The sequence below is a fragment of the Opisthorchis viverrini genome (genome assembly GCF_000715545.1).
Source record: "Opisthorchis viverrini unplaced genomic scaffold opera_v5_134, whole genome shotgun sequence".
Classification (NCBI taxonomy): domain Eukaryota; kingdom Metazoa; phylum Platyhelminthes; class Trematoda; order Opisthorchiida; family Opisthorchiidae; genus Opisthorchis; species Opisthorchis viverrini.
This window is the reverse complement of record NW_008751778.1, coordinates 686,218-708,650: the sequence shown is the minus strand read 5'-3', so window position 1 is coordinate 708,650 and position 22,433 is coordinate 686,218. Positions and strand designations below refer to the sequence as shown.

The window sequence follows — 22,433 nt, the reverse complement described above, 5'->3', positions numbered from 1 at the left end:
GCGCAATGTCTGCATCCAACTCTGGCCACCAACAAGTAAGTCTGGCAAGAGACTTCATTTTGTCGATGTCTAAATGTCCGGAATGCAAATCGGATAAAATGGCACTTTTGTGTGTTGGTGGAATCACGACACGATCGTTATATCACAACAATCCATCAGGTGTCAATTCCGGTTCGCGACGCCAAATGGCATAATTAGAATAACGGTAGGTATCTTAACTACCGAATGTACGCGTAGTATAGAAGTCCGAATATGGACGAATGAATATCGTATATTCTCGTATATCGCGGGCGTACTATCAATCGCATCGTAAAACAAAGGCATATAAAAATACACTAAACAGAATAAATAGAATAGAGTCAACGTTCCCCACATGAAGGCCCGTCAGTGAGTTACGCGCAATAAGAATAATCCGGGTAAATAAATATTACTTTTAGGCGGTTGATAGATTTTAATAGTTCACGCCCATGTCATTCTAGGTTGAACCGTCATCCTCCTGTCCTCAAGCAATCAGTCTGATGAGTCCGCGCCAAAGGAGCTAAGCACTGGATCCGAGTTTCGCTCTCATTACAGCTCATCAGCGTGCGTGCCCTTGGTCTTTCCGGGAGTTGACCTCTGCAGGTCCAACTAGCAAGGTGAGCATGTTACCACTGGTCCAGCCGCTCACGCCAGAGGCACCAGAATTTCTCCGTCTGAATGAGCGAACACGTTCACAATTCAGTGATGTAACTGGTCGGCCTAATGAACCAAGCGACGACTCAGCCCTGGTTTTGTCAACCAATTGACTCGCGTGTCAGGAATTCCCAGAATGATTGAGCTAGGATAGGAGACGGCTCTTCACACGAGAGTGGTATGAGCCTGAAATACATATTAACTCACTGATGAGAATACTTCGTTTCTTTCAGTCAGGTAATGTGAAGAAAACTCAGAAAAGCATCAAAGTTTCAACCAGAAGGCACTACTTCATGAGAAGGAAATGAGTTTAATTTATCACTACCCATCATGAATGACTTATGCGGAAGCAACATCACTCAGAAGATTTACACATGTAGGTCGTCAAACAAGTTGAAACTAAACAAAGGCTAACAGATCGTCATAGAAACAGGGAATAAAAGAAACCCTTTTGTGTCAACCGGTGAGTTCGACAGCAACTGCCAGCAGTACGCGATAGAATGAAAGCATCAGATTTCTGCGGATTCCATGCGAATAGTTTTGTGGAATTTCTATTTCACCGACACTCATAGATGACTGTGAGTAACCACGGTGAGATTTTCGACTTGTAACTGTGCGGTACATATCACCCACATTGCTTCCAATTTCAGTTAGTCCGTATTCAAAAGGAAGAGAGCTTACTAGTACAGTAGCAATGTCAAGCGAAGATGGCGTAATTATCAGTTTTGAGTGTTTGAAATCCTCGAAACTCATTGGAAATCTGAATCTCATGAGCACAGTGCAAAAGATCTCATTCTCTTCCAAAACGTCTGAGTTGTGTGGCGTTTTGTGCCTTTATTTTACTTCCATTATAACACTACGTATTTCATCAATTGCGTAATCGCTTTTTGTTTGAATACGAAAAACTACAAAAAACGCGCACTTGTACAATTTCACAGAATACAAGCGTGGTCACGTGCTTCGACTCTCTCTTCTGATTTCGCTCGCGCTTGCAGCGGTCATTCGCGAGTCTCATGTACTAACTCTGGTACCAAAACATTTCAGACATCTTCGGAATCTATTATATGTGGGAACTGTTCAGAAGAAGACCTCTGGACCAACATAATTGGATTATTGTTTATTCGCTGACCTGGGCCAACGACGAACTATTTTAAAGAGAACGATTGTTAGTGAGTCTGTTCCATCTGACCTCTTTATTACCGCATACCCAACCTAGTGTTATTATTTTTATTTCTTTGCCACACACTCCTGGTAAACTAACGTATTGGGTAGCCAGACCAATACAGTTGTCATTTAACGTCTGAAGCTTTACTTGCTTGAATTTTCAGCACCAGAGTGCAACGATATTATGGAAGTCGCAATGGACCACGCTGAAACAAAGAGCTTGACCATCAGAGAAGCCTCCGCAGGATGACGCATTTTTTCACGACAATGGTCAGCCCGAAGAAACAAAGATTTTTTGAACAGTCCAATCCAAATCATTCCCAACCCGATGAATTGTGAATGTTCTTGGTAATGAGAAAGACCAAGTTTCGGATAGAACACACACTCGCCCGTCGTTTGGTTGATACTCAGTCACTTGCCATTGTGACGGACAATCATTTTGGTGACAAAAAAACCAAAATCATACCTCGCAATACACCTGAAACTATAACTTGTGGTGGAAATACTACGGAGAAAAGCGAAGTGATATGTAGGACGCTTTCAAACTGATGTGGTGCTAACGGAAGACTCACTTGAACCCTTGTTGAGTACTGCGCCTAGGCTATTCTACAACAGAATCTTTTGTCCAAAGGCCACTTCAAATCTTAGTTGGTAAGATATTAGAGATATCGCAATACATTTTCATGTCGAGACACTACCAATAAGGTCAGACAAGAGTCCTAGAGAGCCCATGATCGGTATCGCCGTCCGCCTTTCTCGTTAGGTGGAACGCAGCTCCTAAGTTCCCATCAAAATTATATCGTGCTTGAAAACTAAACTGTAACTCATCGGCAACTTCCACTTGTTTGTAAGCTGAGTTTGCGTTAACTTAGTAATTTGTGATCTGTTGATGTGAGCTAAATCTGTGTGTGTGTACAGAAGAATATCATGAATGGAAGATTCAGCTAGCATTTAGTCGAGTTCCCTGTCAGAACCGAGTTGGCTTGGACGGGCTGCGTTTCGCAAACGTCGTGGAATTTTGCTTCATTTAGAATACAACGTTGATGAAACCTCTGTGACTTCGCCTGTCTGATGCTCCTGAAGAAGAAAAAACTGATCGTTTAAAGGTCAGTGGTCTTGAGTAACCTCATGGGCTGTTTACTTCATCAGAAGATCATAACGGACGTTCTGAAGAATCGACGGAGTAAGAGTAACAATATATCGTCGAGGCTGGTGAACCGCAGTTTGGGAATCAAAATCACCAGGTAGGAGAGCATGATTGCTGTGTAAAGTGTCTTCGCGGTAGATAATTGTATAGATGACAGGAACGGTATTTCTCACCATAGCATGCGGATATAAATTCCATTAGCATTCCATTAGTAACTATGATAGTCTTACGTGGACTGCATAGACTGATATGATCGCGACAATCTCTCCTCTGACGACCGTCTACGAGGATGAATTTCATAAGTAGGGTAATGGATGAGACCATTTTTATGTCCTGTCAATCCTACAAAAACCAAACTAATGACGCGAACGATTGCATGGTAAGGGACTTGGTGTATTTCCAATCCCTGTGCAATGAGCCATCGAATACTTGTGGTTTTTCCGTGAAATATAACAAAAGCTCATAAAATCAAGCCATGGACTTTTATTGATTATAACCAAGGCTGCTGACTTCACATAACTGGGCATTGAAACCAATAACTTGAACAAGCTTTCTTCAGTCAGACATTGGAAACTGAGTGTCAACAGTTCAACTGGAGTATGAAACCATTCCAATAGCTATTGAATGATACAGTTCGAACAACAAACAGTTCGACATAACAGAGTACTGAAAACGTTGCTGAAAACTCTTCGACGATTATTATCAGAGGGTCAGATTCTTGAAAGGAACCTCAGAATACAAGGAACCTACTGCTTCACCAAAATCTCAACAGGAAAGCCGGTAAGTATCCAGGCCAGTCAATCATTCAATCAATTCAGCAAAAGCTGATGAGTGTTCTTGCACGCACGACCGAATGTGATCAGCGTTCAGGCGTTTCATAGAGGCACGATCGATGTTGACTGGTGTTCACCCACGCCTATCAGACAGCCTGGATCAATGTCAGAAAGTCCCCTTTAAATAGCGTGGGGCCGTTGTAACTTTTACTCTCGCACTCGCTTGTCCGGAATATATAGTTGTTGTGTTCTCTTCTGTGAGTCTTTGTTCCGGCAACTAGGCACTGGAGCGGGTTAGTAGGGGATACCATAGCTTGACGAATCAGCAGATATAACAATTATACAGAGTGCATAAATGGTCGTTCTGTTCTACACAATAGAAACACAGAGTAATCCATCCACTCACTGCCTACAACATTTTTCCCAAAAATATTAGACAGCATTTTAGTTGGGAACTTGTTTGGTTTGACACGATATCGGGTGTTACGAAAAGACAATCGATGGTGATCAACCGACGATCTATGCGCAGTCCTAACAAACGGGGAAATTTTGAAAACTTAGTTAAAAACAATGTTCACACTCGATTTTTGAAGCTTCGTCAAACATTTTCACTTAATTTATTGATAGCTTTTGCTGCACTGGGGTGGAAATTTGGAATCAGCTAAATCGGCGAGCGTGGAATTTATACAAATGAACGCCTCCAGACAGTATTTAGAAGAGAGTGGAGCATTACTTATAGAGTTAGGAATATCAATTTTACCCACCTGAATCGTTCAAAGATCGTACCAACTGAAATATGAAGTTGTCTGGTGAAGCACACCCACCTGAGAAGGAAAATTTTAAACGGGAGATTCAGCTGGATTTCAGGTGAGTCTCCCGTAAAAACCAAACTGGTATGAAAGCGAGTGTATGTGTCAAAATCATTCCAATTTGGGTTCAAAGAGAACATGCGGTTGACGAAAACTCGGGGATCTTGCCTATTTGATACGCTCCAAGAAGGGCGAAATCGGTCGTGGGCTGTCGGAGGGATATCAGCAACCTTATGAGTAGTGTATTACGTCAATATAAATGCAACTCTAGTCTTCAGTCCACATAAGTTATTTACTGAACCTATAGGTTTTGAGCTGCGCGATTCAATCACTCCCGCACGTCACCGTGTCTAAATATTTCTATGACGGTTTGGCGGTTGGTTGATATGGTGAAAGTTGCCTTTGATCGCCGTTTGACTTCAACTGCCCAGTCGAATGTCTGGCAGGTCGTTTCATACAAAGGCAGCTTTGTTGTCAACACAGTTGTCGGATGATGCCATCCACCCGACGTTAAAAACGAAACCGGTTTGATTGAACTTACAGTTCATGTTAGGCTTTAGTTTTGATCCAATAATCTTATTGGAAAAAACGATGCGTGCAATACGTTCCACCTGCTGAAGGAAACTGTGAACACTCAGTCAGTTGTGGCTTAAATCTCTCAAGCCAGTAGGCCTAAATAATCACAGTTCAGCTGTCAGATAGTTTGTTTTCTGAGGGAAATTCGTTCAACCGCAATTAAAGGGCATCGTAGCCCATGTAATTCACGGTGGACTAATCCTGCAGTATACCGATGAGCTGGCATGTCTGAGCTGTGAACCATGATAGAGATGCAAGAGAATTTAAACATAGGTAACTGAACATGGTATTTGGTATGGATAGGTTCATGCATGCACTTGGATGTAACCTTTCATTGAAAATACACACTTGTGAATGATGGAAACAGAACCCGGCAATGGACTGAAGCTTTGATTCAGAAAGACGCCCGGTATTCTTCCAAATGCTAACCATGGAGCAGCGCACTCTCTGAGTGTGCAGTCCCGTATTAAAATGGATCACGTTGGTGGCGTGTCAAACTTGAGGAGCACGGGTCCTAGTGTAACGGTGTTACTACTGATGGGGAGGCATGCGAGTAGTATATTTCTTCTTGTTACTTCGCTTTGCGTCCCTTGAAAAGGGAGATCTGTTGCGGAATTTGTGGAGTCGCTTTGTAGCATTTGCTTGGATTTGAGCAACAGTCAATGAATATCCAGGAAAGTTCAGGTATGCGCATTCAAGGAGATTCAGTTTTGTAAACAAGATGCATATGTGAGTTATTCTCCCCTGTTCAATAGTCTGTAACTGTTCACTTGGCGTTTTCTAATAAATAACTCCGCAGCGAAGGCCTTCTTCTTCCTTTCACTAGTATTATGATACCGTATTGCCACTGCAAGTTAAAACGCTTCTTTAATGTTTGAGCACACTGGCCTCCCCCCCCCCCCCCGGCTGGAACCACATACACCATGCCGAGTGAGTGGACTTTGATGGTGCTGACTACAAGCGAAATGCGATTAAGATGCAGACAATGAACACGTCAGTCTTTGAAGAAATACAACAATAATAATACGGCCGTTGATATTAGGGCCTCGGGACTAGAGATAAAAAACAAAGAAGTGACAAATGTGGAAGATGACAGTCTTTTGATTTCAGCGTTACACAGGAGCAGCAAATACAGCAAAAGGCAATGTGTCGTCATCAGTTGCATGATCCCTCACTTGGTAGGAGAAAGAAGTCGTGCGTTCTCCTCGGATACGGAAGTGCGGTACCGTCGGATAGGAAGGATATAGTTGGCCCTCTCCCACGTGTCCATTGCGGCCAAGTGATGGTCCGTCGAATGTGGAGAGTCAACTGGAATGTAATGACTTTGCCTCTGGCGAACCAACGAGGCGAGAAGAATTATAAGCACTATCAAAGAAGACAGTAGGAGGGCACTCAAAACCACCGAGGCAATAATCGGGGCATTGCGAACTTGCAGGTTTGTCGCGTTGGTTGATGATGAGGCCAAATTAGGTTGCACTCCTTCATCTGAAAGGTAAAAGGTGAGTGTGGTCATTTGTACAGAACATGTATTCGCATCATCATCATCATCCGTTCTCCATCAGCAGATACCAGTTAACCGTCTTGATAGATATCGCAGATGTGTATCGTGTATCAGAGCGATCGCTGTTGACAGAAACTAGTTAGTCTCCCCATGAACAAAACTCGATTCATTGCTTCTGCGACCAGGAAAAGTACTTTGTATAAAAAAGATAAAGCATCCAGATGTAGCACCTTTTTGGTGTCTAACTGCCATGCCATCCAAAGGCTGTGCGAGAGCTGGGATACTGCCAGGTTGCCCGAACCTAGACAGGGTAAGTCGAGAGACAGAGGTCGGGTTCGAACTACGGACCTTCCGGTCAGTAAATTCACGTTCTAACCATTTGGGCCATCTCGCACTTCGTATGTCCTACCGTCATTCGTCACGACACGGACCTTCACATTTTATCGCATGAATTTGTTTTCATATGATACACTCAAAAAGCCGGTGACTTGTTCTTCAAAGAATTTTCCTTTCGGCATAACGAACAAACGTGTCAGCAAAATAGACTCATTTGGTTTTTCGAGTGTATTTTGCTAATTTCGCGCAATTTGGTTTCAAGTAGAACGTAATGTTGACGGAGACTCGGGGACTGCGCCTACCTGATGAGCCCCAAAGAGGACGAAACCGGTCGTGGGCTGTCGAGGAGTTTTCAGCAACCTTACGAGTAGTGCATTACAAAAACAAATGAGTGAGTTTATTTCATTGTTATTATAGGTTCGGCGTGGTAAAACTAATTTGAACTGAAAGATTAAAAGGCCCAAATTTCGGAATTCAAGAGTTTTATTTATTTCTGTCAATTGAAAACGCAGACCACGAAGTAAATGTATGGTCAGGCATGATAGGACGAGATGGCTCAGTGGTTCAAGGGGGAAATCACTGAGCGGAAGGTCCGTGGTTCGAATCCGACCTCTGCCTCTCGACTTTTCCTATCTAGGCTTGGGTAACTTAGCAGTATCCCAGCCCTTGTACTTCCTTCTGGTGGCATGGGGTTAGGCACCAAAAGGGCGCCACAGCACCAGTGGGGTGCCTCAGTCAACTGACTGGGGCTAGTCCCTCTTCATCAGTGGTGATTTGGCCGGGCCACTTGATCGTGCCACAGAAACAAAGCGTCCTTGTGACGAACGAACGTATGTACGCGTGTACAAGCTTCGCCAGCACTGAAAATCAATCAAACCATCTCAAATTTACTAAGAGATTCTATCATCCGAAACTTTAGAAATGCTTCCAAGCTTCAAAGACTCTCTTTACGGAAAAAGTTGCGGCAAATGAGATTATTTCTTGTGGGTTTCGTCATGCGAAACGGTTACGTCGGGAGTGTGGTGACAAACGGAGAGGACATCTAAGGAATCCGGGAAAAATCCTTCCAAAAGCAAGCTTAATTCTCCCGCCGAGGAAGGAAATTCCTTTCCCCCTAGTTGGCAACCGCTAATTCAGATCGCGATTACGATGGCATCACGGCTCTCTACTGTAAAGCGCGCAATTTAAGGCCGATGAATTCCATAATATCATCTTGGAAGAAATCTAAATACGAACTGTTCTATATGACCAAGATGATGTTCTAGTCGCCGTACATCAGTATCCACAGTTGGTCATACATAAGCATTTATCCACTTGTCTGGAATTTCCCAATTTGAAGCACGGAACTCTATGTTTAGACGGACAGTCGGCTAGCTCAACAAACAACCAATATCTGTTATAGTTCCGATGCACGACAACCAATCTCTCGCTTCTCACAATGCATAACTGCACTGAATGGAAAAACACTATACAACGTAAGCATCCACGAGTGAACTACAGAACCCAGTCTGGTTGTTGGTCTGTTCGCCGAGCTTAGCAGTTGGATTGCAAACGTTTCATCACCAACCAAGGTGACGTGGTCAGTGTAGTCAACCCTGCACTGACGATGTCACCTCGATTGGTGATGAAACGTTTGCAATTCAACTGCCACGCTCGGCGAACAGACCAACAACCAAGCCGCACACCTGAGCTACCTACATTCCACAACATTGCTAGAACCCAGTCTGGCTAGAAAGTGTCTTTTCATGAAGGAAAATGTCGGTAGCTCAGGTAGCGTAGATGGTCGTTGGCTTGTTCGCTGAGCTGGGCAACTGGATTGCAAACGTTTCATCACCAGTCGAGGTGACATCATCGGTGCGTTATTGAGGAGTGTAGTTGTGCGTAGCGGTGGGTTAGTGGTTGTGCCTGTCTTNTAAACTATATGTTATACGACGGTATGAATAAAGCTTTTTTTATACTTGTTATTCTAATCTAGATCAACACAATTTGGGCAACGATATAGTTTGCTGAAACATATACTCACCAGGCACTACGATGGTTTTTCCAGCCAAGTAATTGTCGTAGTTGTAACCGAGGCTTCTGGAATCCACGAAGTAGTCAATATTCGTTGTGATTGGAATAAACGGGACCAGGGCCGAATAGGCGCCGTGACCAGGTGGGCAATTGGTCTTCGGATACTGTCCGTTGATTGGTTGTTTTTTTTTGTGAGGCGCAAATTTAAAAAAATGGAATCGTGCTCAGGAGATCGATCGAGATGTAGGAAATGACCTTGATGCTTTTCACAAGTTTAGTAATTGCATGACACTCCAGTGGTGGGAACTTGGTGAGGTTTGGTTTTAGTATGATGTAACCCACAGCAGAGTAAGCAATCACTATTTTGGTCCTTTCAAAATGCGGAATGGCTATGAGTTGATTAAATAGAAATTTGATTCAGGACACTTGGAACACCCGACATTTATTTGAGCACAACGGTGCACGAAATACTGTATCTGCATTGAGAAAGCTGAATGACTTTTGGTTTTCAGTTGGCCATTAGAAATCAAAACCAGTTGACTTGAAAACACAGAGAAAAGGGACCCCGGGGTAATGCAAAAAAAAAACAAAATACAGTCCCGTAGAAAAGAATTTTGTTAATGCTCTCCAGCCTTTCTGCCGCCTGACCGCTCTAAGTCACCCCGTATCCTATTGATTGCATTTTAACTGGAGTTGCCCTTTTTCTCTTCTGATCAAGTATCTCAATCTCCTGGGCATTAATGGCGACATCTTCCTACAGTGCGTATCCCAACTTCAATATGTACCATCAGCGTTGTTGATTTCATTACATGAGAGGTTTCATTTGTCCCTCCCTAACCTGCCATCCAATGAAAGCGCTTTTATCCGGTATGCTTGTGGCATCTGTAATAAGCCCATATCTGATTGATTCATTTGAAAGTTCTCCTGATCATCAATGAGGATACAGGTCTGAAGTCCTGAATGGGAGATTCAGTTCGAGTTAAAGGGTACCCAGTAGGAACGTCGTGAATTTTTTTTGTAAGCACAATGCAGAATTCTTGTCGCCTCAGGTGTCTTCGGAAGGCGTCTCGTGTGCAGGTGAACACTGCTGCTCTCAATTTGGTGTAGTGGTATGTGAACTGAGAGTCATCTCAGTTTACGAAATTAGCATGTCATTACTTCATCATATCTGACACAGTTCAACATGTATCCTTGATTTCCACTCGACTGAAGTCCCGTAGAATGTACTAGCACACCATGTGCACGATGGTACAACCCGATATTGGTTTGGTTGCTTCCCTAATGTGGATTCAGTTGTACAAGTGTTCGCTAAAAGTTAAGCTTAAGATAGAAGAAGCCAAGTAACGTCGTCGACGAGATGGCACCATGGGCTGGTTGTATACTTCACCGCGCCCCTTCTCCGGGAATTTTGTTGTCTTGACGCCAGCTGATCAAATTAGTGTTCATGGAATTTTCGAGTTTTAGTTCTGAAGAGGTTGGTCACGTGAGGACATAAAATCACTTATTCTAACCCAACAGAAGGGTAGCTAGGATAGAAAGTATGGGCACTCGCATCTTTTCGTCATGGAGATGCACAGTCCAACTTGCAATGAGCCGTAGTCTGACAGTCATCCAGCCATGTGAATGTCGAAGAGCCTGAAGAAATTTCAGTTGTGGTAAAAAGTACGCGGTCAATCCGCTCAGTGTTCGAATTCTGTGGATCATGGATCGCCATTTCTACCGAGTTCAAACCACACACGAAAGTTGTCACACGGGCTGCTGACTCCAGATTTGAGATTCCGCACAAATGTTGTCCCGGAAATAGAACAGTAAAAGAAACTTATATTTTAAGGAAACCGAGAAACTGATGCCGACACAGAAAGCTCAAAGTGTCGTCAGCTAAACGAGACCAGACCTGCAACTGGACCGGTCTGTTGAAAGCTCTTTTACAGTCCATGACCGCTGTCTCTCTTTTTAGGGCCCATCAAGTAGATTCATTACCCGAGTTTCCGTCAACCCTGTGTTCTACATGAACCCAAACTGTACGAATTCGCACACCAGTTTGTTTTCAATGAGAGACTCAACGGAATCCCAGTTGAATCACTGTTTTTGATATTCTTCAACTGAATGTGCTGTACAAAAGCTCATCTTGAGTTTCATTTGCTACGATACTCAATATCACATGAAAGTGATAAGTTGCTTCATTCTCGATCAAACCTCAAACTTTCTGGTATTTTGAATAACCAATTGAGAATTATTTATAACATCTTTCAAACCTGGCTTATGAAGGTGTGCACGCTGGGTCCTTTGTCTATTTTTGGTGATAATGCCACCTGTGTGCCAAGCAAATGTCGAGCCAGTGATGATTCGTTTGAACAGCTAACTTTGGGCAAATGCCACGAAAACGTATCCTCACAACCACCTGTACTAATATCAACCCGTCTAATAATAGGCATTTTCGAGCGACCAATATTTTTATTAGTCCTAAATAAAAGTGCGATGACTAAGGGAAAACACACATAGCTTCCTACGTTTTTCACATACACAAGAAGCCTAGGCTATCCCCGGGAAAAATCCTTCATTCGAAAGGGAACATCTATCATCCGATGAACCTACTTGCTCAGGTGACGGTCGATTTTTACGTATCCAGAGCTCAAACAACTTGTCGACAAAAGTGTGGTGAAGAAAGAAGATTGGATCGTTTGGACTGGTTGCCACGTCAAACCAGGACCCGTTGAAGTAGCTATGAACCTTTAAAAAGAGGTAAAATTGAAAGAACAAGATAAATCTGTTACAAAGAAAGTTAGCGTTTTAACATTGTTGTTGTGCTAGTATCGAGTGAATCACCACAAACGCCCATCAACCCAGTCACGCTAGGCAAAGTGCACTTTCAGAAAATGGGCCTTGGAATATACAAAACTGGTCTGTCGTATACTTTTTCCGATTATCTCACTTCAGTTTATCGTGAATTCCAATACAGTTTTTCAGCGGTAGGTGGAGACGATCAATGCTGGCAAGGCAAGAAGCACTGTAGAGCTATTTCATCCATACTGAGAATCATCAGCAGTGCGCATCTCACGAACTTTTAGGCTTTCAGCGCGAGCAGCTGGTCAGCTCGCACTCAGACAAGATACAGCGCCACTCATCCCTCAATCACGAATCCCAATCACTTGGTCATATATGTTGACTGGCTTCCCGAAGTTGCTTACCAGATGAATCTATTCTTCATCTGAGCTACTTATAGTTTGTCGGTAGTATGACTGGCTCGTCTTGGTGGATGTTTTATCACCTGTCAAAAGGGTTGGCCAATAAGGATTTCATGCTTACTTGTGTTGGTGGCTGGTTTTGACTTTCTTTCCAGCTTTGGAATTGAATGACAACCTGTAGTGAACCTCACTGGGAAGTCCTGACAGGCAGGCCAGTTGATCGACACAACCAAGGTATATTATTGGTTCGTTGTTCCAGAGATTGGGCTCTCTGTTCTCATCGTTCAAGCGTAAACATGTTCACCTGTAAAAATTCATATGCGCCCAGCATGCGCTAGTGGAGACGTTAGATGCGTTAGATGTCCCTGGTTCCAACCCCAAAAATGCCAAGCACACGCAATGCTGACGAGCTCTAACAAGAACAAAATTCGAGTCCAGTGTTTCTCCCCTTTTGGTGTGAACTGGTTGATTGCATCAGGACAGGTGGACAACTGTTCAAACGAGTCATGGGGTGTGGATTCTACAAAACCTAAAACCGCGAACAGCTAAAAAAATCCGTAGTTAAGCTGTGTGGTGAAAGAGCACGCAGCATCCTGGGTTCCAGGGGTATATTCGAGTATATGGTGGGTATACTCCACCCTCCCCCCCCCCANGGTGGGTTTGTTCTCCCCCCCCCCCCCAATATGTAGAGGACTATCAATCAAATTATTACATTAGACTAAAGACCGGATATGGGTTCGAATCTCGTAGACGCGTACAACCCACACTCAGGTGTCTACCAGTGTCGAATTTTTGGCAGGTAAACGACCCAACAACTGGTATTCAAAAAATCACATGTTGTACGTTTGAACAGTATTCAAAACGATGTGCATTGTTGCTGGTCGTTGGGTGTACTTTGGTGAATAAATTGATATTTACCGACTGGATGCTTGTTCCTTACTTTGTTAAGAACTGCAATATCTGATGGACGAACTAATATTACCATCTCGGTTTTGTGCCAAATAAAAGCGGTCCTCATTCCAGAATAAACTAGCCACTTCGTCATTCTGATGTCATTCTGATGGGGGTTGGTAAAAATGTAACTAAGGACGCTGCGAAAACGGGGATTTCTCGCAATTCAGGGCACCGTCTGGAAGACTGGCACGGCTACCGAAATATCGAGTGAAATAATTGTGAGCTACTTACAACGGCTCAGTAGCTAAATTAACCAATCGATTGTACTCTTCGTTGTTGGACGTTACGTTGCCCATGCTTTAATTTTCAGTTCTGTACCGATAAAAGAGAGCTAAGTCATCCCAGTGACATATGAGAGGATATTTCATTGTTTCCTAATGTTTTTGGATAAAACTCATCAGACGCCATGACTTCTGTTTGCATTGATGAGCCGAGGAACTCAGCTGGTCTTCGTCGTTCATCATCTGCCTTCATAGGAGAGTGACAAACTTCTCCGTGACATTTTTTCCTTCATATAGTGGCTTACTAACCCCTCGTTTATCGTAAAACCCTCACCTTTTATCATTCGAAAAACGATCACTAGCCAAAAGTAACAAAAGTCTACTTCTTTTCATGACTGTAATAAAATTTGGTATTACATATCTGTGTAATGCACTGTTGTAAACGATATCGAGTTCAGTCATGTTCGAAATTTCTGCGTACAAATTAATAACTTCTGATGACCGTATGCCCTAAACTAGTGAGATGAGAACTGTATTTGATGAAGGCAGCTATTTAGAAGGTGTGTATAACTCCTTTGTTTTAACAGAAATCTACCTATTTTTCATGACTGTCATAAAAATTGGTATTATATATCTGCGTAACGCACTAGTTTGTAAGCCACATCGAGTTCAGTCATATTCGAAATTGCTGTGTACAAATGAACAGCTGTCTGGCGACCATATGCCCTAGAATAATGAGACGAGAACTGTATTTGATGAAGGTAGCGATTTAGATAATATGTATAACTCCTATTTTTTAGCCTTGAAACACATCTTGAAGAATGCCAGACTAAACTTTCCCTCAAGCTGAACGGAAACAAGTAAGTAAGAACCCACTACTTACTACAATCATTCCGAGGTAGTTCATAAAACCATACAGTACTTTCTTCAGGGTTCGGCATATGGGACTTCTCCAAGAATAGAGCAATTCATAGAGAGGTTGATCGTGCGTCGATTTCAATAGAACATTCCACCAGATCTTCTCCTGCGACTCCTCCACAGAGCAGTCACCACTCCATCATCATCATCATCACCAGCGACAGCAAATATGCACTGAATGTTGAGTACACTGGAGATCGGTGGGGCAACCGACACTGTCGTGTTGGTCTGGTTCACGTTGATGTCGTTGGCACTACCGGGAGGCAACGGCAAAATGATGGAATCCCCATCTTTCGGGTCGGTAAATCCCTCCAGAAGATCACGAAAACTTTGACGTCCTGCTCCCATGCTATAAGGCCACGCGTCATAGTCCGAACAGTTCAAGGTGATATCCACATCAAGCTGGTCTGGCAAACGGGCGAATCCGGGAGCGAGTTTTGGATCGTTCACTTTGCGCCAAAGTGTTGTGCCAGCCATTGGACTTTTTCTGTCGTTTGAGGTGATCAATCCTGGAGAAAAGTAAAAGGGCCACCTGCTCTGGTGATGACCGGTTTGTAAAATAAAGTAAAAAATTATCAAAACCAACCTTAAAAATATATCAAGCGTTACTGAAAGACTCGGCAAATGCAGAACACGCACTGGACACGTGACACAACATAGACTTGGAAAATGTTGAGGTTTTGAGGCGAGGACTACGGTCCACCTCACACAGACTGATTGCCGAGGCGGTAGAAATCGCCAAGCATCCCAGTGTTAACAGAATGGAAGGCGTGGAACTGGCTAGCGTGTGGAGAACGGTTATTGGGTCACTCGAGCTGACACGTGTTGGTGCGCGGTCATCAGAAAGAAGAGTGGTCATCATCTGCATTCCACTTGACCTCAACCTCCCTCAAACTAAATTGTCAGAGCACTCACAACCCCACAAAAACCAGGGAAAATTTATCATTGGCACCCGAGGTGAATCATCAAGTGAATCATTCTGAAGTGGAAGATTGAGGAACGAAAAGCGACCGGAACCAATTTGGAACTCATAAAGGAAACTACTCACAAGGTTGCTGAAAACCCTTAGACAGCCCACGGCTGGTTTCCCCTTCTTCGGGCTCATCAGGTATTCTTAGTCCCTGAGTTTCTGTCAACCTTATGTTGAACCCAAATTCGACTGTTTTCGAGAAATACACTCAGTTGCAAACCAGTTTGGTTTTTCACGAGAGACCCAAATGATTCTCTCGTTTATGACGTTCTACAACTGAATGTGCTGCACGCAGGCCGCCTCATGATTCGAGATACCGCAGTATACTTTTATGAAGGGAACTACTCACAAGGTTGCTGAGGGCTGTCGAAGAGTTTTCAGCAATGAAGTGGAAGATTGAGGAACGAAAAGCGATCAGAACCAATTTGGAACTCATAAAATAAACTACTCACAAGGTTGCTGAAAACTCTTCGATAGTCCACGACTGGTTTTGTCCTTCTTGGAGCTCATCAGGTAGGCGCAGTCCCCAAGTTTCCGTCAACCCAAATTGGACTGTTTTCGAGAAATACACTCATTTGCAAATCAATTTGGTTTTCACGAGAGACTCAACTGAATCTCTCGTTTATAGTATTCTAATTTGGAACTCCTCCAACCCATCAATTCAAGATTTTGGCACCCACACTAGCCAACAAGAGCCCTTAATTGACACTCAAGACTGATCTGGTGTGAAGAGTACTTACAGATTGTTTCCCCGTCTGTCTTATAACCTGGCCAATTTGGTGACCTGTTCACGTGGCCTGATGAAGCTTTTGTGTCAAAAGCGAAACGTTGCCTAAATAAAAACTACCGATTGTTTACCAAGCTCTTCTGAAACCTTAAAAATTGTTTTATTGTGCTTTTATTAACGGTTGAAAAACCGGTTCACAATGCGTTCAATCTCAAAGAACATGGTCTGATGCTAACTAGCCAGGATTTAACGAAACTGATAAACTTGTTTTCTTTTCTGGAAACAAACACGCGTCCTTCTCCATCTACGAGTAGAACTTGTTTGTTGTTGATCTTTTCGCAGGGCTTGAAAGTTGGATTGCAAACGTTTTATCATGTTTTATCGAGATAACATCGGCGTGAACTCTGCACAGTTCATAAGTGAGGACTTATCACAAGTTGCGTGAGCCTTTTATCTGAAATGTCGTCATTTGAGAGGCCAGTCAGCACGTGATCACGTGATGTGAATTACGCCGCTGAAACATGGGTGGTGTTATATCCTGTCCAAATGCGAGTTAACTGCACTGCTGTTAAGCCACTAATGGCTGAATCAATCACCAACAGATTGGTGGAGGGTGTGAATCTACCTCGTGTGCATAGTCCCGAGACGGCTTGTGTCCACTCCGCACGGCGTAAACAAGCCCCTTGAATTGAAAACTTGGCCTTTATTTCTTCCATCCATGGATAGGCAGATCTCGCTTGCCAGAGCACCTGTGGTTCAGAAGTTAACGCAACAGCTCTACTTGTGGGTCAGGTGAGACGGTGGTGATCTGTCGCGGGTTCGGTGCACGTCGGATATCTAGACCACACTCAAGTCAGCTGGCTTCCTGAACCCGGGCAAAACTGAAGGCGCAGTGGTGAACCAAATCGGGACAGTGATGATCTTAGTCCCGAGATGATATAGTTCGGATGAACTACGTAGTTATAGAAGCCGTCTGCTAACTTGACTGTTGTTGAATATATTCTGTCCAACCATCTAGACACTGGCTTCTATCTCAAACTATATTTTCAACATTGACTTTGATAAGCTCACCAATAGATGGCGAACTTGGTCCTCCGTTCCGAATTACCTTTCATGCATTATGCACTGCACTGACCTCCTCCATCTGTCCAACTTTTTGGTCCCAGCACGCTTTGTTTGAGTTGGCGTCTATCACACTAGCCGAGTGATCCTGCGGTCCCATACGGATACACTCTGTCCCAGGAAGTGTCAGCAACAGATGGGGAATTCTTTGGTTGCCATTTGCTCACTATGCAGCATTTTGTTGAGCGACGAGCATCCGGCAAACTTACCACTCCCATACTACTTCCATCCTACTTCATAGAGGCAAGAAGTTGCCATTACGGGTCAAAGGCATTCATTGGTTTGGCCTGTTGCGCACGTGAAGTTTGGACCCGATCGGCTTTCGTTAATGCGAATTTGAAATTACACCCTAGACCGCAGTGGCTCGAACGAGTTCCTCACAAACCATAAAACGAACTGTCCGAAAAAAGTTCCTGTCCTTTTCCCTGTACGCCTTGAGGTTGTCACCCATAAAACCAACTAAGAAAGTGGTTCACCATCGTCAGGTCCGTTGTCGGCTGTTTGAGCATTGCGACAGACATTCTTTGTTGGAAACAGGACGGAATCGAAATATGTGCGGCCCCTGCACAGATCTCCTCGTTTGAGGCGATGTAATTCGACGTGAACTCGGAACCCTGTGTCAACTAGGTCTGACAGACATACGGTGAGCTCATGAACTCTCGACTAACCCTAACTGTGTGGGATCTAACCACTTCGTTTGGTGGGACAGACACTTCTTCCACATGTCCTATAGTTCCCTTATGAGATTACTTAACCAGGGGCAGTGATTTTTTGCCTTATCTCAAAGGACATGCCGAAAGAAGTGGTCCCCCAGGGGAGGACAGGTGTAATACAAACGGCAGCAATACCTGATTATTATGAAAATAATATCAATCTCAGTCAGACGGGAGATTACTTAGGGGCAGTGATTTTTTGCCTTATCTCAAAGGACATGCCGAAAGAAGTGGTCCCCCAGGGGAGGACAGGTGTAATACAAACAAACGCAATACCTGATTATTATGAAAATAATATCAATCTCAGTCAGACGGCAAGACTTCCATTAGATGCATCCTACCTGGATCACAGACATGGCAGTCGTCGAATTCCGGTCTTTGCGGGCAGAATGTGACCCAGTCAGCGAATGGACTTGAGTCCAGTAATTGACCATTCGGTGAGAACGCTCCGACCAAGTCAGTTGTGCACACTGAACAGCCGGTTTGCCCGGTCCAGTCCCAGTAAGGCAGAGCGAAGTTGTCTCCATCCCGTTTGGAAAAAGGATCCGTAGGCAGCGGGTTCAACCTGCCCAGTTCTTCCTCCACAAAAAGCACATAGGCACGATGCCAGGTAGGAAAGCCTGGGCCCTAAAATTTTGGAAAATCGTATAGCGCTGTGTGTACTTCGATCACTTCGCTAGCACTCATACACCCGACAGACTGAAATGGCATTAGAGCAGACTACTTCCAGTAGCCCAGCGGGAAAGGGGAAAACGGTATTTTGTGAAATGTTTTGAAGCAAAGAGGATCGGTCACGTGTATAAGGCTGCACTCCATCTTTAGTAACAAAACAACCTGAAAGTCACAGAAGAGGTACTATCCGCGGACAGTCCTGGATCGGTGAAAATGACGGTTCCGGATTTCGGAGTCCCAAAGTCTCGAGGAGCAGGCAGTAGGGCGGGCTTAGTTGAATGTGGGGACGTATAAAGTGCATACTTAAAGTCACTGAGTTTTTTGGAAAAGATACATGAAATTAGAGATTTTTACTTTCAGTTTTATCCGGACCTGAAAATTGATCAGTGTGTGCCAGTTTTATGCATACCAATTGCACTGAGTAGTTGCTGCATCATTTTGTGGTCAAACTCGAAGATCACGGAACGTTATTCCAGCACCGAGTCATGAATTTGGTCCTACAAGCAACGCTTTTAGTTATTCTGTAAGTCCATTTCTGACACACGAGAATCCCTTTCCCTTTGGAGTCCCCAAGAACGAATGGAATGAGACCGCCCAAACATGAATAAGTGTTCTGAACTGTCACATAACCATTAGCCACCAGGTGAAGGCTTTCAATGCAAAACTTACTTTGTGAGCAAAATCAAGTTTCTGTTGTCTGGGATCACATTTTGACTGCCAGATTGAACTCATCGTCAACGTGCTTCTCGAAGCATACACATGCAAGAAGACAAAGTAGTCGTAGACCGATGGAACTTGAACCAACTGAATAGTTCTCAAATTTGCCGGATCCCCATTGAGACTGGTGGAAATATTGAGAGCAAGCCACTCGGTCATTGGTGTTCTCTTGGACAGACTGATGCGGTCACGAAATTGGCGTTGTTCCGCTACGCTTAGGGTGAGTACATTCTGACGAACACGGGTCGGGCGACGGATCGTACAGTTGACTCCGGTCCATCCAGTCTTGCACCGGTGGCATGCAAACCCTTTGAAGTTTCCCTAAACAGGTGGAAATGATGATGCACTTGGGATAAACACAATCAGGAGTTGTGGGATACACCCCTACAATCTAAGTTCTCAGCTGATCGCAAGAATCGAAAGTGGACTTCCAAACGGAAGAGATCAAAAATAATGTGCTTTTCTGTATTGGTAATTCCCAACAGCTGCCGCGGAGCCGCAGGTGGCCCCTGAAAACGAACTTTTCTTTGTTGTAGTCAGGGTTTACTGTCTCCTAATCAGAAATCTCTCTTTGAGATATTTTACTTGTTGTATGATACTTTCCGAATACTACAGAACGTCTTCAATTGATACGAAAAAACGTTCTGTAGGGAGGCACTTTATACGAATTGTGATGGTCCTATTCCACAGTTGCTGAACGATAATTCCAGAGAAATACACCAAATAAGTACAGAGTCAGAGCGCCGTCTGGTACACATGGTTGAGGGTGTAGTTGGACGCACGCTGTCGTGATGTTCCTACTCACGTTTGATCCGGGTGTCTATTAGTTCTCTCTTAAACATTTGAACGACTTAGCACAATAGGCCATGTTTTCAAAATAGGAATGCTGTACTCCCAGGCCAACCTGTTTTCTCCCAAAAGTTGACCAGATGTGATCGCAACACTGGTTCGTTTTATGCGGCAATTAGCTACTAAAGCTGAACCAGTAACCAGGTAGGCTACTGGTCATATAATCAAACATTTTGAAAACCTTTGTGGTTCTGGGCGTACATCTCCTCAAAGAAGACCGCAGTCAAAAATGATATACCATTAATTCACGAAGCACTACCAGTGTAACGGTGGATACTACTGATAGGGGTATGCAAGTAGTATGTTTCCCCATAAATCCACTTCGCGTCTCTTGCAAACGGCGATCTATTACGGAATTTGTGGAGTCGCATTTGCTTGCACTTGAGCAATGAATATCCAGGAAAGTTGAGGAAGACGCTTTGAAGGAGAAGATGGATATCTAGTTTTCGTAAACAAAATGCATATGGGAGTTTTGCTTCCCTGTCCAGTAGTCTGTTCACTTGGCGTTTTCTAATAAATAACTCCGCAGCGGAGGCCTTCTTCCTTTCACCAGTTGCACACATATTTACTTTTGAAAGGAATCCACATGAACCTTTTATTTGTAGTATTCTGCTCGCGTTAAAACCAAATTGGCATTCCTAGTATTCTGCTCGCGTTAAAACCAAATTGGCATTCCTAGTATTCTGCTCGCGTTAAAACCAAATTGGCATTCCTAGTATTCTGCTCGCGTTAAAACCAAATTGGCATTCCTAGTATTCTGCTCGCGTTAAAACCAAATTGGCATTCCTAGTATTCTGCTCGCGTTAAAACCAAATTGGCATTCCTAGTATTCTGCTCGCGTTAAAACCAAATTGGCATTCCTAGTATTCTGCTCGCGTTAAAACCAAATTGGCATTCCTAGTATTCTGCTCGCGTTAAAACCAAATTGGCATTCCTAGTATTCTGCTCGCGTTAAAACCAAATTGGCATTCCTAGTATTCTGCTCGCGTTAAAACCAAATTGGCATTCCTAGTATTCTGCTCGCGTTAAAACCAAATTGGCATTCCTAGTATTCTGCTCGCGTTAAAACCAAATTGGCATTCCTAGTATTCTGCTCGCGTTAAAACCAAATTGGCATTCCTAGTATTCTGCTCGCGTTAAAACCAAATTGGCATTCCTAGTATTCTGCTCGCGTTAAAACCAAATTGGCATTCCTAGTATTCTGCTCGCGTTAAAACCAAATTGGCATTCCTAGTATTCTGCTCGCGTTAAAACCAAATTGGCATTCCTAGTATTCTGCTCGCGTTAAAACCAAATTGGCATTCCTAGTATTCTGCTCGCGTTAAAACCAAATTAGCATTCCAATGAATGTTTCACGAATTGCGTCTACTTCGGCTCTAATCAGGACATAAATTTGATGGAAACTATGGAATGCGCCTAGTTGATGAACCGCAAGAAAGGTTAAACCGGTCACTGACTACAGAAGAATTTCCGGCAAACTGATGAGTTCGGTTCTGTTAAGTTTTGCCATATTGGGGTAGACAGGTAAATTTCCAGGCGTCTTCGTGGACTAAACCGATGTAATTAAGTTGAGAATTTAAACTCATTCAATGGTCTACACATTGAACACAAATATTTCATACCTGGCATGAACATAACGCCTGAAAAAATCGGGTTGGCCAATTCAGCCGGTCGTCCAGCAATATTTGTTCTTCCAGTGGAAACGCTTCAAGATCCTCAGGTGGTGAGATCACCTCCTTGCACAAGCCTCGTCCCGGTCCGCCACAAGCCTGAGTGGCATCTAAAACATATTTGAAAGGTACAAGAGAGGGCGTGACACATTCAACGAATGTGGACATTCCGAAAAACGTACTCAGATGACAGAAACAGTATTCTCCAATTCACCTCAACGTCTTCTTCGTCATGCATTTGTGAAAAACCAGTTGCTCACATTTTTCTTTTCTCAGAATGGCCACTGACTTCATTAGCTGTTCGCTTTTCTCCGCGAAGCTTGTAGTTAAGGCTTGGCTACTTTCTACAGTCTGGAGTTTGATAACAGGGTCCTCACAACTTTGTACCAGAACTAGTTTTCTAAGGTACACTTCACCTTTCATCTCAGTCACTTGCACGTTTCCTACTATGCGTAAGTGAGTCTTTGTTTGATGATATTCCTTTTCTATTATGGCCTCGAAGATGAACGCGAGTATTGATTTACGAAATCTACTTCTATTATGTAAGTAGGATAACGTTTTGAATTGGCGGGTTCTCTGACCGATATGGAGAGGAGAACAATAAACCAGGCTGAGAGATTGGTGTAGGCAGTCTTGATCCGACGGACTAGTATGATACAACACGAATCAATAATGCGTAACTGGCCAGATTTGCGGGCAACCATCCGGAAGTTGGATTCGTCTC

The 22,433-nt window shown here is 43.6% G+C and overlaps 3 protein-coding genes across 3 annotated transcripts in view; all 3 read right to left on the bottom strand.

Moving 5' to 3' along the window:
- Nucleotides 1–6,312: 6,312 nt before the first annotated feature.
- Nucleotides 6,313–6,654, bottom strand: T265_06082 (hypothetical protein; the record flags this gene model as incomplete). Its single annotated transcript, XM_009171260.1, has 1 exon — nucleotides 6,313–6,654. The coding sequence occupies one exon, from the start codon at nucleotides 6,652–6,654 to the stop codon at nucleotides 6,313–6,315; it is 342 nt and encodes a 113-aa protein (XP_009169524.1).
- A 4,869-nt stretch (nucleotides 6,655–11,523) lies between these two features.
- On the bottom strand, nucleotides 11,524–19,349 carry T265_06081 (hypothetical protein; the record flags this gene model as incomplete). Its single annotated transcript, XM_009171259.1, has 4 exons — nucleotides 11,524–11,721; nucleotides 14,432–14,778; nucleotides 18,143–18,428; nucleotides 19,143–19,349. The coding sequence occupies 4 exons, from the start codon at nucleotides 19,347–19,349 to the stop codon at nucleotides 11,524–11,526; spliced, it is 1,038 nt and encodes a 345-aa protein (XP_009169523.1).
- Nucleotides 19,350–21,655: 2,306 nt separating this feature from the next.
- The window catches only part of T265_06080 (hypothetical protein), a gene marked incomplete at both ends in the record, with an annotated part of 7,926 nt that continues 7,148 nt past the window's right edge, over nucleotides 21,656–22,433 (bottom strand). The window contains one exon of the mRNA XM_009171258.1: nucleotides 21,656–21,819. Coding sequence (XP_009169522.1) covers nucleotides 21,656–21,819 — 164 coding nt within the window. The remainder of the gene's footprint in view (nucleotides 21,820–22,433) is intronic.